Source organism: Podarcis liolepis (assembly GCF_965112155.1).
Source record: "Podarcis liolepis genome assembly, chromosome: 4".
In the NCBI taxonomy this organism is placed as follows: domain Eukaryota; kingdom Metazoa; phylum Chordata; class Lepidosauria; order Squamata; family Lacertidae; genus Podarcis; species Podarcis liolepis.
Window position 1 is genome coordinate 99,886,705 of NC_139558.1, and position 19,498 is coordinate 99,906,202.

The following is a 19,498-nucleotide window of genomic DNA, read 5'->3' on the forward strand; positions in this document are numbered from 1 at the left end:
TATTATCATCAGAGCCCGCGACTGAGATGCTTCCCCAAAAGGTACAGATAGACCAGTTGGACTATTTCCTTCATCTCCCAGGTTTCTTCTAACGAGGGAGGAGAGGATGGAAACGTCTGAATAGTTGTTGGCATTTAACGAGCGAAGAATCCAAAAAAAGAAAGAAAGAGAGAGAGAGAGAGAGAGAGAGAGAGAGAGAGAGAGAGAGAAGTCTCAGAAATGAAGGAGTTAAAGTTTTCCGGATTTCAGCCCCTCCTGCTGCTTTGCTTAAGAAAACTTGGGAAGGGGGGGGGGGGGAGAGAAGAGAGAGGTTTTTAAAGGCTGATTTTTTAGAAATTGTGCTCCAGTGGTTCCTTGCTTTCCCTGAAGGAGGCATTATTGCTGAGCGAGGGCACCTGGTTCTGCCCGCAAGGACCAGCGCAGTTCTCCCAGGTAGATGGCCAAGAAGACGTCTGCAGGCTGACGACTCTGGCCTTTGCTCCCTCCAGAAACTCTCCAAAGAGAGGCAGATAGATAGATAGATAGATAGATAGATAGATATCAGGATACATCTACATTTTTTTCTCTCCTTTCCCTCCCTCTCTCCTGGCGTTGCATCTTGGGCGGAAGAATGGTTGCAGAAGTCCAAGAGATTATTTTTGGCCTGGGATGCTTGCTCCTTTATTTAACTCTGGAAACCGATGCCGGTAAGTAAACTGCGATGGAAAGGCTTAAACAAAAAACGATAGAAAGGTTCAGGTGAACAGATGGGGAGGCGGAGGATCTGTTGGCTGAAGGAGGCTGTGTGGTGCAGTGGTTAGAGTGCCAGCCACGGACCTGGCAGAGACCAGGGCTTGAATCCCTACCTGGCTATGAAGTTCACTGGGTGACCTGAGGGGGGGGGGTCCAGTCACAGTCCCTCTCAGCCTATTTTACCTCACAGGGTTGCTGTGAGGATTAGATAGGGAGTGGGAACCCTATCAGCTGCCTGGGGGATGAATGCAATAAATAAATAATAATAATAATAAATAAACCTGGGCATTCAGTGCGCTGATTTTTTGCTCACCTTTGCAACAGCGCCGTCAGGAGGGCACCAACCACCCTGAGTCAGATCTCAGGCAACCGGATTCAATCAAATTGCTCTTTCCCTCTCAATCTCAGCTCCTGATTTGTAGCAGAGGTGACGCTGTTGCAACGATGAATGGGGGAATGTCTCTAGAGCAGGCATAGGCGAACTCCAGCCCTCCAGATGTTTGGGACTACAGCTCCCATCATCCCTGACCATTGGTCCTGTTAGCTAGGGATGATGGGAATTGTAGTCCCAAACATCTGGTGGGGTTGGAGTTCGCCTATGCCTGCTCTAGAGCATGGGTAGGCAAACTAAGGCTCCGGCGGCCAGATCTGGCCCAATCGCCTTCTAAATCTGGCCTGTGGACAGTCCAGGAATCAGTGTGTTTTTACATGAGTAGAATGTGTGCTTTTATTTAAAATGCATCTCTGGGTTATTTGTGGGGCATAGGAATTCGTTCATATATTTTTTTCCAAAATATAGTCTGGCCCCCCACATGGTCTGAGGGACAGTGGACCGGTCCCCTGCTGAAAAAGTTTGCTGACCCCTGCTTTAGAGAAATTTGTGGAGGAAAAGCCTATCGATGGCTGCTAGCCATCCCTTTCTCACCAAGGCAGAATAGTCTTGCTTTATTCTGCCTTGGTCAGACCCCACCTGGAATACTGCGTCCAATTCCGGGTACCACAATTTAAGAAGGATGTTGACAAGCTGGAAGGTGGGCAGAGGTGGGCAACCAAAGGTCTGGAAAGTAAGCCTGATGAGGAACGGTCGAAGGAGCTGCGTATGTTTAGCTGGAAAAGAGGAGACTGAGAGGAGATATGAGGAAATGTACTAAGGGCTGTCACATGGAAGAGGGAGCCTGCTTGTTTTCTCCTGCTCTGGCGGGTAGGACTCGAACTCATGGCTTCAAGTCACAAGAAAGGAGATTCTGACTAATTCAGGGGGGAAACTTTCTGACAGAAAGAGCTGTTCGGCAGTGAACAGACTCCCACAATTGGTGGTGGACTCTCCTTCCTTGGAGGTTTCTAAGCAGAGATCGGACGGCCATCGGTCATGGATGCTTTAGCTGAGATTCCTGCATTGCTGGGGGTTAGACTAGATGACCGCTGGGTCCCTTCCATCTCTAAGATTCTACGATTCTTTCAACCATAATTATGTGATTCAATGCAGACTTAAAGGAAGGATGTTGTGTTATTTTGCTATGTATGTCACAATATGGGACATGGGTGGCGCTGTGGGTTAAACCACTGAGCCTCTTGGGCTTGCTGATCAGAAGGTCAGCAGTTCAAATCCCCACAATGGGGTGAGCTCCCGTTGCTCGGTCCCTGCTCCTGCCCACCTAGCAGTTCGAAAGCACGTCAAAGTGCAAGTAGATAAATAGGTACCGCTCTGGCGGGAAGCTAAACGGCGTTTCTGCGCACTGCTCTGGTTCGCCAGAAGCGGCTTAGTCATGCTGGACACATGACCCGGAAGCTGTACGCCGGCTCCCTCGGCCAATAAAGCGAGATGAGCGCCGCAACCCCAGAGTCAGTCACGGCTGGACCTAATGGTCAGGGGTCCCTTTACCCTTTACCTATGTTCCAATATACCATAAATGGACTTGGAAGGATTCAATGGGCAGGATCTGAAAGGGGTTCCCACTGAGGACTTGCTGACATGATTGCCCTTTCTGCAGCCCTCTGGGATTTCCTTCTCTCTCTCCTGCCCTGGCAGTATGTGAACTGACTCACTTACAGGAGAAATCTGTTCTGCATCACCTCAACAGGGTGCAGATTTTTGTAGCTGAGATGCCCGTATTACCCTGCTGAGAGGGAAGACGCGTCATAAAAATGGTTGTTCAGTTGAGTCAGCTTGTTTGTTGGGGGGGGGCAGCGGCAATGAAAATGAAAATTAAACTGACAAAAGAGAGATGATACGATAACCTTTATTATCATTGTCCCATACAGAACAAGAAAATTGACAAAATCTACATCAGGCATTCAAAAACCCACAAGCCTGCTATCCCAGCTATCCCAGCCTGGTTAGCCCCCTAAAAACTCTGATACCCCATAATTGAATAATTGAACAAACAAAACAAACAAGATGAATTTTAACAGGGAGAAATGTAAAGTATTGCACTTGGGCAAAAAAAATGAGAGGCACAAATACAAGATGGGGGACACCTGGCTTGAGAGCAGTACATGTGAAAAGGATCTAGGAGTCTTGGTTGAACACAAACTTGACATGAGCCAACAGTGTGACGCGGCAGCTAAAAAAGCCAATGCAATTCTGGGCCTCATCAATAGGAGTATAGCATCTAGATCAAGGGAAGTAATAGTGCCACTGTATTCTGCTCTGGTCAGACCTCACCTGGAGTACTGTGTCCAGTTCTGGGCACCACAATTCAAGAAGGACACTGACAAACTGGAACGTGTCCAGAGGAGGGCAACCAAAATGGTCAAAGGCCTGGAAACAATGCCTTATGAGGAACGGCTAAGGGAGCTGGGCATGTTTAGCCTGGAGAAGAGGAGGTTAAGGGGTGATATGATAGCCATGTTCAAATATATAAAAGGATGTCACATAGAGGAGGGAGAAAGGTTGTTTTCTGCTGCTCCAGAGAAGCGGGCACGGAGCAATGGATCCAAACTACAAGAAAGAAGATTCCACCTAAACATTAGGAAGAACTTCCTGGCAGTAAGAGCTGTTTGACAGTGGAATTTGCTGCCAAGGAGTGTGGTGGAGTCTCCTCCTTTGGAGGTCTTTAAGCAGAGGCTTGACAACCATATGTCAGGAGTGCTCTGATGGTGTTTCCTGCTTGGCAGGGGGTTGGACTCGATGGCCCTTGTGGTCTCTTCCAACTCTATGATTCTATGATTCTATGATTCTATGATTCCTTCATTTGTGGTGCAGAACTATGCGGCTTGGCTCACTTTCATAAGTCGCCAGGAGCGTTGTAGCTCTGGGAAATCATAGAGCGCAAAAAGCTTCTTCTGGCTTTCATGCTGAGGCCCACAGTGACCTGGGCTGAGTGTGAGAGTATCTGTATTCTTGGTTGTTATTGTGGTGGTGTGGCTTCTACATTGCCAACATGTGTTCCAGCTCTACAGTTTGATGATTCTTGCTCCCTTTAAGCCCTGTAGATACCATTTTACATCCTCTAGACCAGTGTTTCCCAACCACTGTTCCGTGGCACACTAGTGTGCCGCGAGATGCTGCCTGGTGTGCCGCGGGAAAAATTAAAAAATTCGAAAGATTTTTTTTTTAAAAGTCAAATTTTCGATTGGGGCGCCGTCACTAGATGACCCCTGGGGTTCCCTCCCTCCCTCCCGCTCTGCGCCTCCCTCCTCCTCCTCCTCCTCCAGGGAGGCCCTTCCTGGCTCTCGGCCAAGGCTTGGCGGCTGCCACTCACTCACTCGCTCGCCCACCCGTCCCTCCATCCCTGCACCCGGCCTCTCCCCCTCCGTCCCCGGCGCGGGGGCTGTCAGGATCCGTAGTCCCCTCGCCCTTGGGCTCCGCGCCCGCGCGGGGTGCGCAAACTACATTTCCCAGCGTGGCCTGGCGGGCCGGGCGTTTTGTTTGAAGCGCTCTTCTCCCGGCCATGGAATGAGCGCGGCGGCCGGGCGGGCAGGGGCTGTTCCGCGCAGACCCCGCGCAGCCTGCCTGCGCCCCCGCGGAGATCGGGCGGCAGGATGGAGCCCGGGGATCCCCGCGGAGGAGGAGCGGCGGAGGCGGAGGCTGCCCCCCAGGTAGGGCTGCGTCGGGGGGTTTTTATTTTTGCAATGCTGCATCCGCGCCGGAGGGGACGCATCGGACCGCGGGGAGACCCCTTGGCGGGCGTGCAAGGCAATGCATGCGTGCAGGCGTTGCATGGAGTGCAGTGCAATGCAATGGCAACGCGGCGCCCTGCATGCGTGCATGCAACTTCCACCGGCGCTCCGGACTTGGCAGGTGAGGGGGGTCCCCAGTGGGCGGCAAAGAGAGCCGGGAGGGCGAAGGGGAGCCGGGGGGGAGCAGCGCTGCTCCCCGAGCCGAGCCCGGGGGGAAACTTCGGCGTCGTTGCGCCGGGTGTTGGAAGCGGAGGCTGGCGGGGGCCCCTCACCTGCAAAACCTGGTCGCCTCTCATATATTTTGTGCATTGCATTCATCGCCCGCTTTCTCCTCCAAGGAGCTCCCGGGGGCGCGCGTGGTTCTCCCCGTGTTATCCTCACAACAACAGCCCTGCGAGGTTGGTCAGGCGAGTGGCCCAAGGGAGCACCCAGGGATTGTCCTGGCCAGGTGGGGTGATTTGAACCCTGCTCTCTGCCCGGTCTTCGTCCTCATTTAGCCCCCACATGTGCATGACTGTGCATGACTGAGGTTTTCCCCCCTCGTCTTGGCTATGGTGTGAGTCTGTGCTGTTAATTAATGGGGTTCTGCCTTCGGAGAAGATGAGCCAGCCCTCAAGGAGGTGATTATGTAATTTGCTAGCAATTCATGTCCCTCCCGGCGTGACGCTGCGCGCTGACGTCACGGGGCTGTAATGGTGGTGTGCCTCGAGATTTTTTTTCATGAAACAAGTGTGCCTTTGCCCAAAAAAGGTTGGGAAACACTGCTCTAGACCAGCTTTCTTCAACCTGTAGCCCCCAGATGTTCAACTACGAAGCCCATCATCCAAGTCGGTTGTGGATTTTTTTTAAAAAAAATTTTTTTTTAATTTTCAATGCAAAATTACCACAAAAATTACAAACATAAAGTCCAAAACAAAGCAGTACAAACAAGAAAAGACCAAAAAAAACAACAACAACACACAAAAAGGAACAGACATCTACAAAGAAAACCATATCATCATACTAATCATTATGCACATATATACATATTGACTTCCTTCCTTTGTTCTGAGACTTCAAAATTTTTAATTTTTCTAAATTGTAGTGTCTGATGTAAATTACCTCTATCTTTATGCTTTTTGACCATTTTTCACTTTCTTTAACCCTGCAAAGCTTCATTCGTTACATACTCAAAATAAAAAAGTTCCTTCCAGTAGCACCTTAAAGACCAACTAAGTTAGTTCTTGGTATGAGCTTTCGTGTGCAAGCACACTTCTTCAGATACACTGAAACAGAAGTTGCCAGAATTACCAAACTTAAAACCATGGAGAGACCTGGTCTGAACAAAGACATTGGATTCTTATCTCGTTATACATGACTAAGCCATTTTTCACCTTCTCACCCCTTGCCTTTTCCTGCAAGACCTATTGCAGTCGTTAAGAGTCGTCAACAGGCTCATCTCAGCTATCCGCCAATCACCCATTCCCACCACCCTTCTGAGTAATACCCCTCCCCACCTTCTCACTATATAGAAGGATCTGGCAACTTCTGTTTCAGTGTATCTGAAGAAGTGTGCATGCACACGAAAGCTCATACCAAGAACTAACTTAGTTGGTCTTTAAGGTGCTACTGGAAGGAACTTTTTTATTTTGACTATGGCAGACCAACACGGCTACCTATCTGTAACTCATTACATACTGATATACTTACTCCAGAACAATGGTTTTTTCATATATTCTTTAACATAACCCCATTCTTTTACTAATTTTTGGTCTGATTGTGGATTGTCGGTTGTGGATTATGGGAGTTGTAGTCTGACCATGTCTGGGGACCCAAGCTTGAAGACCTCTGCTGGAGACCACGGCAGCCTTCAGGTGCTTAAATTCCCTTGCTTTCTGTCAAACCATCGGGTCCAACTCATAGTTGCATCTATAGAAATGGACGCATTTTCTTACTCAGGTGCACCTAAGAAAAGAACCTGGAATGAATATGGGTGCTTGGGAGGAGATAGGCTGCGCATTGTGCTTTGCTCCCTTTGACAGTGTGCTAAAGATTTCCTGATGATTTAGTAATTACGGTAGAAGACCAATTAAATTCACTTGAGCAGGTTATACAGAAGATACAAGAGTTTGGACAAGTTGCAGGTTTCAAACTTAACAAAAACAAGACGAAATTATTAGTTATAAATATACCAGAATATGATAGAGGTAAAATGCAACAAGAAATAGGTATAAATATTCATAATAAAGTGAAATATTTAGGGATTTGGTTAACATCAAGGAATATTAATATTCTACAGTTTGGTAAAGATTTCCATATTTGAGGAATCACCAAGGCTTTGCCGCAAACTGGACTTGTGTAGCTCACTTGCGCAGAAGAAATTAAGATGATGGGGTCAAGTTGAAAAACAGAGTAGATTTGTGACAGCCTTGTGCTGTCAGATTATTCAGAAAATTGCAAAGTGCTTTGCACTGAAGGAGACCATTGGTCATAGAATCATAGAATCATAGAGTTGGAAGAGACCACAAGGGCCATCGAGTCCAACCCCCTGCCAAGCAGGAAACACCATCAGAGCACTCCTGACATATGGTTGTCAAGCCTCTGCTTAAAGACCTCCAAAGGAGGAGACTCCACCACACTCCTTGGCAGCAAATTCCACTGTCAAACAGCTCTTACTGTCAGGAAGTTCTTCCTAATGTTTAGGTGGAATCTTCTTTCTTGTAGTCTTGTTGTGGTCCAGCTGGCTCAGTAGAGTCTCTACTGACCAGCAGTAGTTCTTCAAGTGGAAATCCCTCAAGCCCATCTCCCCCAGCCGACAGCAGAGGTTGTTCCCACATCTTGAACCCAGGACTCTCTACAGCCAATTCTGGTGCGCTACTGCCAACCTCTCAAGCTGAGGCTACAGAGTCTTGAGAGTGTGAGAACTGCTGAAAGGAAGGAAACAATTCAAGGAAATAAGCAAGGAAAGAAATGATATCCAGAATCACAAACCAAAATAGCTGCCAACTTTCCCCTTTTTAAAAGGGAAATTCCCTTATTCCGAATAGGATTCCTTGCAAGAAAAGGGAAAAGTTGACAGCTATGCAAACCAGCCGAGACATAGGTAAAGGTAAAGGGACCCCTGACCATTAGGTCCAGTCGTGGTCGACTCTGGGATTGTGGCACTCATCTCGCTTTATTGGCCGAGGGAGCCGGCGTACAGCTTCCGGGTCATGTGGCCAGCATGACTAAGCCGCTTCTGGCGAACCAGAGCAGCACACGGAAACGCCGTTTACCTTCCTGCCAGAGCGGTACCTATTTATCTACTTGCACTTTGACGTGCTTTCAAACTGCTAGGTTGGCAGGAGCAGGGACTGAGCAACGGGAGCTCACCCCATCGCGGGGATTTGAACCGCCGACCTTCTGATCGGCAAGTCCTAGGCTCTGTGGTTTAACCCACAGCGCCACCTGCGTCCCTAACTGAGACATATTCTTCAAAAAAAGAAAGAAAAAAGAATGAGTCTCCCTCGTGCATTTTGCAGCAGGTGACTCGAACACACACACCACATCGACAGGGGTATCGAAAACTGCTGTTTGGTTAAATCCATCACGCTTAAAAGTTTTTCTCATTTTATTGCTGGGCAGCGGCGGTGTTAAAAGCACCAGAGAAATGTCTTGCTCAGTGGGATCTGAGCCCAGGTCTCCTGGGTCCAAGATCCAGCTCTCCTCCGCAGGAGCACTTTGATTTTTCTCCAATCATATCACAAGGTCACACACATATTAATCAGCCTAGAATAGCAACCAGCTTTTGTTGTTTAGTCGTTTAGTCGTGTCGGACTCTTCGTGACCCCGTGGACCAGAGCACGCCAGGCACTTCTGTCCTCCACTGCCCCCGCAGTTTGACCAAACTCATGCTGGTAGCTTCAAGAACAATGTCCAACCATCTCGTCCTCTGTCGTCCCCTTCTCCTTGTGCCCTCCATCTTTCCCAACATCAGGGTCTTTTCCAGGGAGTCTTCTTTTCTCATGAGGTGGCCAAAGTCTTGGAGTCTCAGCTTCAAGATCTGTCCTTCCAGTGAGCCCTCAGGGCTGATTTCCTTCAGAATGGAGAGGTTTGATCTTCTTGCAGTCACCGGTCTAGCTGCCGCAGTCTGGATTAATTGCAGTTTCCAGGTCACCTTCAAAGGTAGCCCCACATAGAGCACATTGCAGTAGTCCAAGCGGGAGATAACGACAACATGCGAAAATAGGGATGTCCTAAGGAAAAGCGGGACATTTCAGAAACCGGGACAGCTGCTGTAAATCAGGGGCCATCTCTGGAAAATAGGGACACTCGGAGTGTCTGTATTCATGGAAGAGTACCTCTGATTCTCGGTGTTTATGGAGCTCGCAGAATGTAAATCAAGCGCGCACCTGACAAATGTTGGAGGGCAGGCCACACCCTGGGAGGAAACACTTGTTTTCTGGATGAGAAACACAACCACAATTTGTCTGTGCAACCGCAGATGGGTATCTCCGCCTTTGCTGATCTGCCTGTGCGGATACCAGAGAAGGAAGCTGAGCATACGAAGCCGCTTTGTGGTGAATCAAACCATTGGCCCGTGTTGTCTGCATGGACTGTCAGAGCAGTTTTCCGTGACAGCTGATAGGAACATGATAGGAGTTTGCAAAATTATGCATGGCGTTGAGAAAGTGATTCAAGAGACGTCCGTCCCCCAGAATAACTCATGAAAATCCACTCAATGAATGTTGGTTGTACATGCAAGTTTCCCCCAGGTATCTGGTTGGCCACTGTGAAAACAGGATGTTGCACTTGACGGGGTTTGGCCTGATCCAGTGGGCTCTTCTTATGTTCTTACCCGGGGGTGCAAGGGGCGGCAAATTCGGGGGTAGGGTGGGTGCCAGGCGCCGGCTGCTGAAGCCGCCTAAGCTCTTATCTACCTGTTATATATTTTTTATATATACCGTATTTTTCGCTCTCTAAGATGTACTTTTTCCCTCCTAAAAAGTAAGGGGAAATGTGTGTGCGTCTTATGGAGCGAATTCAGGCTGCGCAGCTATCGCTGAAGCCATAACAGTGAGAGGGATTGCTGCGCAGCGCTTCCTCTGGCTGTTCTAGCTTCTGGCTTAGCCGGGCGAAGCCTCTTCAGGGCACAGGGAGCCTCCAGGCTTTTCCGGGAGGTGGGGGAAGGGACAGAGGGCAGCTGAAATGTGAGTTGCTTGCTCCCCCATACTCAGTGAGGGACATGTTGTTTTAGGGCAGGGGTAGGCAACCTAAGGCCTGGGGGCCGGATCTGGCCCAATCGCCTTCTCAATCTGGCCCGTGGATGGTCTGGGAATCAGCGTGTTTTTACATGAGTAGAATGTGTCCTTTTATTTAAAATGCATCTCTGGGTTATTTGTGGGGCCTGCCTAGTGTTTTTGATTTGAGTTTCTACTGAAATGAGGCTGCATTTTAATGTTGTACAGTGGTGCCCCGCAAGACGAATGCCTCGCAAGACGGAAAACTCGCTAGGCGAAAGAGTTTTCCGTTTTGGAGGTGCTTCGCAAAACGAATCTCCTATGGGCTTGCTTCGCAAGACGAAAATGTCTTGCGAGTTCCTGCGGGTTTTTTCCCCTTTCCCCGCCTTTTTCTAAGCCGCTAAGCCGCTTATCAGCTGATCCGATAAGCCGCTAAAAGCCACTAAAAGCCACTAATAGCGCTAATCCGCTAATCTGTCAATGGGCTTGCTTCGCAAGACGAAAAAACCGCTAGACGAAGAGAATCACAGAACGGATTCATTTCGTCTTGCGAGGCACCACTGTACTTAATCTTGTTTTTAAGTTGTATTTTAATCAATTGTTTTAACTGGTGTTAGCCGCCGAGCCTGGTCTTGGCTGGGGAGGGCGGGGTATAAATAAAATTATTATTATTATTATTTAACATGAGTAGAATTTGTGCTTTTATTTAAAATGCATCTCTGGGTTATTTGTGGGGCATAGGAATCCGTTCATTTTTTCTCTCAAAATATAGTCCGGCACCCCCACATGATCTGCGGGACAGTGGACCGGCCATGGCGGAAAAAGGTTGCTGACCCCTGTTTTAGGGTCATTCTACCTCCTGATTAGGGACGCAGGTGGCGCTGTGGGTTAAACCACAGAGCCTAGGACTTGCCGATCAGAAGGTCGGTGGTTCGAATCCCTGCGACAGGGTGAGCTCCCGCTGCTTAGTCCCTGCTCCTGCCAACCTAGCAGTTCGAAAGCAAGTCAAAGTGCAAGTGGATAAATAGGTACTGCTCTGGCAGGAAGGTAAACGGCGTTTCCGTGCGCTGCTCTGGTTCGCCAGAAGCGGCTTAGTCCTGCTGGCCACATGACCCGGAAGCTGTACCCCGGCTCCCTCGGCCCGTAAAGCGAGATGAGAGCCACAACCCCAGAGTCGTCCGCGACTGGACCTAATGGTCAGGGGTCCCTTTACCCTTTACCTTTACCTCCTGATTGCTTTTCCTCTCCCCACTTTGAACACGACACCCTCATGTTTTGATTTCCAGATCCGGATGTCTCCTGCGTATTTAACAGCAAGAAGTACAAGGCGGGAGAGAGCTGGCACCCTTACCTGGAGCCGCAAGGAGTGATGTACTGCATCAGGTGCACCTGCTCTGAGGTACCTCGCGAAATCCTTAAATGACTTGGCAGCAGGATCTCCAGATGATATATTTTGAGCGACGATGACCTGAGCATCCATCGCCATCAATAATACGTATATGCTGCTTAATGTGCAAAATCGCTAAGCGGTTTGCATAAAGCACAGTAAAATAATTTTTAAAAATGAAAATGTATAGGCGATACAACATTTTAAACCAAAAAAATACAGGGAAATGTATTTTTAAGCAACAGCAGTTGTTTGAAGAAAGCAGGGAGGGAGCGATGCAGTAGGGAGGGGGCAAAGGCTCAAGGATATTTTGTGTTTGATGTGAGACCAGTGCTGGATTTGGGTTTGATGAGGCCCTGAGCTACTGAAGGTAATGGGGCCCTTTCTATGTCCAGCTGTCCTTTGTCAACAACAAATTGTCCCTGGTTTTTTTGTGTTGAATATATGCTATATGGTAGTTTATGGACCTAATAGGTATCTAAAGCCATTTGCACATATTGCCATGCAGCCAGTCCATGCACATAACAAAATATGCATTTTATCAAAGTAGTTGTTGAACTGAAACCAGTGATATTTTAGGGAGCAGGCTAGCAGGCGGGGCACATGACTTCCTCATCATAGGAGCCTACACAACACAAAACACTGTTGCTGTATGTAGGTTTTATTTTATGTGTTTTTTATCTTATATTTTAAGGATGCGGGTGGCGCTGTGGGTTAAACCACAGAGCCTAGGACTTGCTGATCAGAAGGTTGGCGGTTCGAATCCCCGCGACGGGGTGAGCTCCCGTTGCTCGGTCCCTGCTCCTGCCAACCTAGCAGTTCGAAAGCACGTCAAAGTGCAAGTAGATAAATAGGTACCGCTCTGGTGGGAAGGTAAACGGCGTTTCCGTGTGCTGCTCTTGTCGAGAATCCAGCTCGACATCAGTAAGAAAATCAGTAAGAAATCAGTCTCACACCAAGATGACTTGAAGAAGAAGCTTTGGCTACAGCCGTAACGTTTATTGTGTGCAGTAAAAAACAGATCATCCTCCCTCCTCCAGCACTGCGTTTGCTCTGCCTGGTACTCAAAGGTACCAAATCAAAGGAATGTAACCTTGCTTTTGCCCACAGACAAAGAGAGTGTTATGCTACGTGAGCCAATCATTAGTCTAGCATGAGGTGTTCACTTGCTCATCATGCTCTTAGCAATATCTCGTGCTGTAAAATCACTCTGCAATAATAAGAACTCTGCTCATGCTCTTATGTACAAGCAATCATTTTCCCACATGCCCTCTTTTCTTGTTTATATTATAAGAGGAAATTTTAATCAGAATCATATATCTCATTACCTAAGCGTTTATATTTTGCAACATAAATTCCCCTTGTAACCCCTGTGGTGGGCCGTGGTCGATACCACCATGCTGTACATTGGGAAATCAAAGAAGGCAAGCATTGAATACAACAGCACACCATAATAAAACCAACAATACATGCAATTACAATCAATAATAAATTTCTTAACCATACTCCATTAGGTAACCAAAAAAATAACCAATCCCATGGACCAAAACCTTCAGGTGGATTCAAAGGATTATGGGTTATCATTTGTTCCATATAATCAATAGTAGTGGAAATATTGGTCGATTGATCAGTTATATACATACAACAATGAGAATGAATTAAGGCATAAATTCCACCTTTAGAGGCAAGGATTACATTTAAAGCATAAAAAGTTTATAAGGCAACTTCTCTCATTTCTGACTTTTTTTGTTTGTTTGTTTGTTAATTATTTTTAAAACAAAGATGATAGAATTAAAATTAAAGCTTCGGTCCAATTTGCCACAAAATAACCATAAATCAGATTGAAGCAAATATGCAGATTTACTGCTCTTCCTCATCCAGTCCAACCAAACATAAAAATCTCTACACGCAGCTTGTTGGTCATAAGTCATGTAAGTTGTGACATTATTAACTGAGACTTTCGGCCTATCACTCATAGTGGTAATTAAAAAAAACTAGAAGATCCATTAACATACTCATAGGTCCAATTACAATATGGATAATCTAAAATTTTTTTGCTATTATGATTAAAACGAAAACAATAAGACATTATTTTTGCAAGCGATAAAACACAGGTGATAAACATATACGATTGTCCTTCATATTATTGCTAATCTTAAATGAAGCATTTACTGGAATGCTAGAATACCACCACCAAAAAAAGCTCAAAACTTCTCAAAACTTTTTAAAATCATTTTTCTCAGCAGCTAAAAGGCACTAGCCAAGCATATCTCGCTTCAAGCATATTCCGCTTGCTGTAACTAAAAAGATTGCAACAAGGTCGAGAACAGAGCCCATTGTATTCGCAGGCCTTGTTAAAGAACCATATTGCAACTTTCTTTCTGTCCGGGAACCATGCCAAAGCACAAAAATGAAACAACTGGAACACACTAAAATCCCTTCACCCCCCCCTTGCCAAGAGTCCACAATAGTTCCAAGACAGCCCTCTGTACATGCTCAGGGGAACACATCATAGGGCAGGACTCCTGAGGGAGGAGAAAAAAAAATCTGGGGGGTAAAATCCAAGCGATGCCAATAAGGATGAGAATGGTAAATTAGTCCAATGGCCACTTCCAAGCAACCTGTGTGATATTTCGTGGCTCGATTATTGGCATGTAAAAACCACAATCCAGAAGAAGTCACACAACTATTTCTGCAGATACAGGAGCCCATTTGCTGTAAATAAGTCTGATGTATTGCTCCTTGTACTGCTTAGTCAAAAGTCCAAGCCCAATGAAGCGTGATGACACAGATGGGATGGTCGCTATTGGGAGGCAGCAAAACTGTAATGATGTTTGGTGGTTGAAGTGGCTTCCCAGGGAAAAGGGGGGCCAATGCAGTAGGGATGAAGATGGCCTTTCAGCGTGCCAGGAAACACTGGAACAGCTGTGGAAGAGCCTCTTCCATTGCAGAGGTGATTGTGATCTTGTCCGCTGGATTCTTGTGTCCTTTAAGGGCAGAAAATAGTGGAGACAAAGTGGAGGTGGGCAGGTCCAAATAACTCTTTATCCAATTCAGCTGTCCAAGAATTTGTTGTAAATCCACCAGTTTAAGATGATCAGGGAACTGTAGTTGAGGCGTAACTGGAATGGCTGCAGATGCTGTCAGCTTGTGTCCCAGGCACGTAATAGGTAAGGTCCGCTGGATTTTTTTCCTTAGCCACTGTCAATCCAACAGGTTTTATCCTTTGCAGGATTTTGGGACATTGCGGAGGACAAGGCCGTGGCTAGCAGGCCGTGGCTAGCAGTGCCCACTGACTGGCAGGCTTTAAGCATATCAGCAATGGCTATATTTGATGTTGCCATTAGAAGGCGCAGCGCTTGCTTACAGTCCTCATTAGCAAACGCAAGCTGGCGTACAATCAGTTCTTGTGCTGCCAGGTCCTGAACTTGCCGCTTGAAGGTATTATACAAGCGATCAACAAATTGTCCATAGGGCTTTGCAGGGCCCTGTCTGATGCTTCCACATCGGCCATCGCGCTCATTCCTGTCATCAGGGACAGAGGCCAGAGCCTCTTGGGCTGAGGCTGTGGTGGCTGCCCAATACATAGGATCAAAGGCCAACTGTTGGGCAATGGTAAGAAAATTGCCTCCTCCCGTCAGCCCATCGAGAACATCAGTTTGGGTCAACATGACGGGGGCTGAGAGAGTTGGACTGTCTGAATCAAAGGCAAGCAACGGAGGAGCAGCAGGAGGAGTCTCTTGGAGGGCAGTGGAAATGGGGGGTGTGGAATGCGAAGAATGCAGGGGAGGGAGGACAGGAGCCTTTGGTAGGGCATATACAGCAGAAGAAGGCAATGCTGGATATAGCAATGGAAAGTCGGCAGGCAAAGAAACAGATGCGGCAGCCAAAAGAAGATTGGCTGGAGTCAAACTGGACATTGCTGTGTAAACTTCAGACCAGGCATGCAAAACCTTGACATCAATCTGAGGATGGTTTTGGAAAAATTGTCCTATCTTTTCCCAGTCTTTTAAACTATAATTCCCATGCTGAGGAAACCAGGGACAGTGAATATCCAATGCTTCTATAAGAGACACGATATCAGCATCTGAGACAATGAGGCTGTTGCTGGCCAAGAGAAATTTAAGGTCTTCAAAAAACTTTTTCTGTGGTGGAGAGAGAGACTGCCCCATAATGGCAAAAGAAAGGGGGGGTTGGGAGCACTCACCAGGGATCCACTAGGTGGATGAACGACGCGTCTGCAGCCCTTGCCGGGCGGGGTGAGGCTGAACGTTGTAAAACAGCATGAAGTCCGAAATAAATCACACGAGGGCACCAAGGGAGCACTCACCGGGATCCATAGCGGATGAAAGACGTGTGGTGAGCGCTGAACGATGAGAAACAACGTGGAGTCCAAAGGTAGTCACACGGGGCACCAATTGTCGAGAATCCAGCTCGACATCAGTAAGAAAATCAGTAAGAAATCAGTCTCACACCAAGATGACTTGAAGAAGAAGCTTTGGCTACAGCCATAACGTTTATTGTGTGCAGTAAAAAACAGATCATCCTCCCTCCTCCAGCACTGCGCTTGCTCTGCCTGGTACTCAAAGGTACCAAATCAAAGGAATGTAACCTTGCTTTTGCCCACAGACAAAGAGAGTGTTATGCTACGTGAGCCAATCATTAGTCTAGCATGAGGTGTTCACTTGCTCATCATGCTCTTAGCAATATCTCGTGCTGTAAAATCACTCTGCAATAATAAGAACTCTGCTCATGCTCTTATGTACAAGCAATCATTTTCCCACATGCTCTGGTTTGCCAGAAGCAGCTTAGTCATGCTGGCCACATGACCTGGAAGCTGTACACCGGCTCCCTCGGCCAATAAAGCAAGATGGGTGCCGCAACCCCAGAGTCGGCCACGACTGGACCTAATAGTCAGGGGTCCCTTTACCTTTACCTTATATTTTGGAAATGTACATCCAGTTTTTTCCCCTTTATATTTTCTGTGGGCCCCAAAGAGAGTGGGGCCCTAAGCTATAGCTTGTTAAGCTTATACGTAAATCCAGCACTGTGTGAGATGATGGGGTAAGGATTGGCAGACGTCCTCTTTGTCTGATCTTCCTTGTGGCTGCAGTCAGTGATTTCAGCTCGGCTGAGGCGACCGTTGCCCAGCAGTGATTTTAGCTTGTGAAAGCTAGCCAAGGCTGCATACCTAGCCTAGCATCCCATCCTCATCACCAGTGAAGTCTAGGTGGGTTCCCACAAGGCAAGACACAGCAATAACAGCAAGAACCTTCACTGAACTACATAACTGGGAAACGGGGGCGAAGCAACTGCTTATATATATTCCTGAAAGCCTGGGCCACTCCCACTCCCAACGTGATTTGCTGTCTAAACTTCTAAACTGCGAATCACGACTCAAAAGTTTGAGGGCCAATGGCAGAGGCCCAAATCCTGAAATGTTCTGTGATTGGACATCATGTATCAAATCAGAACACAGGAGCTCATCAGAATTCTCAGTCTAGACTCAAGCTCAGGCAAACTCAGACCACTGAATACATAACAGGTTTGGCTGTCTATCGATCTATTAATTGATTCTAAGTTTTAATTTATATATTTTTAAACTGCTGCTATATCTGTATCGCCCCCTGTTATACCTAATTGCAAATTCAAATGTATCCCTATCGTGTTTTTTGACTTCATTGATATTGTATGTGGGCTGGAACTGGTCTGTGACCAAAATAATAAAATTCAATTCAATTGATTGATTGATCTGGATACACACTGACCAGTTAAACAAAGGAAATGAAAAGGCATGGAGCTGTTTAAAGACTTTCGCTGCACTAAGAATTGTCTTCTTGAAAAAGGCTGAGGCTTCCAGGTCAGAGAGCAGAACTGGTGGGGATTTGAATTATTGAGCCAATAATTCAACCTCGTTGATTATTCCCTTTTCCGTGCAGGATACCAATGTCAGCTGCTCCCAAATCCAGTGCCCGCCTCTTCAGTGTCCGAATCCCATCAGCGACCCACACCAATGCTGTCCCAAGTGCCCAGGTAAGTGGATTTGAATGCCCTTCCCTGACAGCACACAAACAGTTTATACATATCTATATCCTGCTGTTTATAGCAGTGCCCCCCTTCCCCAGAAATGTACGTGTGAATGCACTGGTGAGAAATATCCTCATATGGGGGGGTGGGGGTGGGGAGGCAAAATTGCTGGAAAAGAAGTGTCTCTGGTAGGAGAAATTTCCAGTAAAAGGCTGGTGACTTTTCATGACTTTTCAAAATGAAAACTGATGCGGAAATGTGGATATCATCAAATCGTAGGGCTGGAATAAGTTCAGCCCCCGAAAGTGAACTTAATTTTTTTTTTAAAGTGAGGAAATAAAGCAGGCATTTTTACCAAGCAAGATAATGTGACTTCAGTTGCAATCTCTTCTGCTCAAAGATAGGGATATGGGATTAAAACTGTGTCTTGTGAGCGCTTTGCCAATGTTATTTTTCAGATAAGTAAAGGTAAAGGGACCCCTGACCATTAGGTCCAGTCGTGGCTGACTCTGGGGTTGCAGCGCTCATCTCGCTTTATTGGCTGAGGGAGCCGGCGTACAGCTTCCGGGTCATGTGGCCAGCATGACTAAGCCGCTTCTGGCGAACCAGAACAGCGCACGGAAATGCCGTTTACCTTCCCGCTGGAGTGGTACCTATTTATCTACTTGCACTTTGACGTGCTTTCGAACTGCTAGGTTGGCAGGAGCAGGGACCGAGCAATGGGAGCTCACCCCGTCGCGGGGATTCGAACCACTGACCTTCTGATCGGCAAGCCCTAGGCTATGTGGTTTAACCCACAGCGCCACCTGTGTCCCCCTTAATTGTAGCATTTGGTGAAAGCTGAGAGAGAAGCCCAGCCTTCTGAATTTTGGGGGTGGATTTCTGGACAACTTCCAAAACTGCATCTGGATTCTACCACTAAACTATAGGCTTCACCCTGGCACAACCTTGCTAGGCTTTGCTACCAACATTTCTTTTTCAATTTCCTTTTTTAAATTTGCTGGGAAGTCTTCTATCATCACCACCTGGGTTAGAGAGGAATATGCTGATATCAAGTTTCCTTTATATTTCACCCACATCTCAGTGATATTTCTTAATAAGGGATTTTCAATATTCCGCCACCATTGCCTGCTTGGTTTGATTAAAAAATATATTCGCTAACTTCTCCCTCATTTCCTGTGTACAGTGGACCCTCGGGTTATGTAGCACTCTGGATATGTAATCTTTGGGTTGCAAAAGCGGCAAACCTGGAAGTGGGTTTTGCCACTCGCACATGCTCAGAAGCGCTCTATTGCACCGTGCACAGAAGCAGTGTCTCTGGTTACTGATTTTTCGTGGTGCGCACAGACCCCCCCAAAACGAATTAAATTCAGCGGCCAGAATATTGATCGCAAAGAATTGGAAGGGGGAGAAAATACCATCTTTATTAGAATGGCAAAGCGAACTCTGTGGGTTTGTGGAAATGGCAAAATTGACCGCAATCATTAGAGGCCATTCAAATCAGAGAATAATTAGGAGTGGGATGGAGTGAAGGAAAACATGAAAAAATATGGTTCCGGAACTGGAATATTAATAGATAATGTGTAAAATGTGCAGGGGTAAGCAAGGAAATAATAAAAGAATCAACTGAATGATTATTAAACTATGACAACACAACAAGATGGAAGAAGTTAAAAAAAATATTGAGATCACATCACACATGGGTGAAGGGGAGTGGGGGGGTATAGGGGAATTTATAAAAATTTCTAATATAATATTTCTAATTGCATTGCATTTATATATAGCAAAGGGAAGTCTATAGCAATGAGGTATATTTTAATTTAGTCAACTACTGTATGTAATAGGCTTATGTTACAAAACGAATATGGATTTTGAATCTGAGGTTTGTAATTCTTTTTCGGTTTTGGAATAAAGTTTAAAAAGAAAATAAAAGAGAGAAAGAAATGAATTAAATTCATAATCAGAGGGTCCACTGTACCACTCTATAACCATTCTATCTCTCCTTGCTCTGTTATCCCATCTATGATATATC

The 19,498-nt window shown here is 46.6% G+C and overlaps 1 protein-coding gene across 1 annotated transcript in view; it reads left to right on the forward strand.

Moving 5' to 3' along the window:
- The first annotated feature begins 300 nt into the window (after positions 1-300).
- Positions 301-19,498, forward strand: part of CHRDL2 (chordin like 2) — a 45,518-nt gene continuing 26,320 nt past the window's right edge. The window contains exons 1-3 of the mRNA XM_083499809.1: positions 301-686; positions 11,339-11,451; positions 17,379-17,472. Coding sequence (XP_083355935.1) covers positions 611-686; positions 11,339-11,451; positions 17,379-17,472 — 283 coding nt within the window. The 5' untranslated portion in view covers positions 301-610. The remainder of the gene's footprint in view (positions 687-11,338; positions 11,452-17,378; positions 17,473-19,498) is intronic.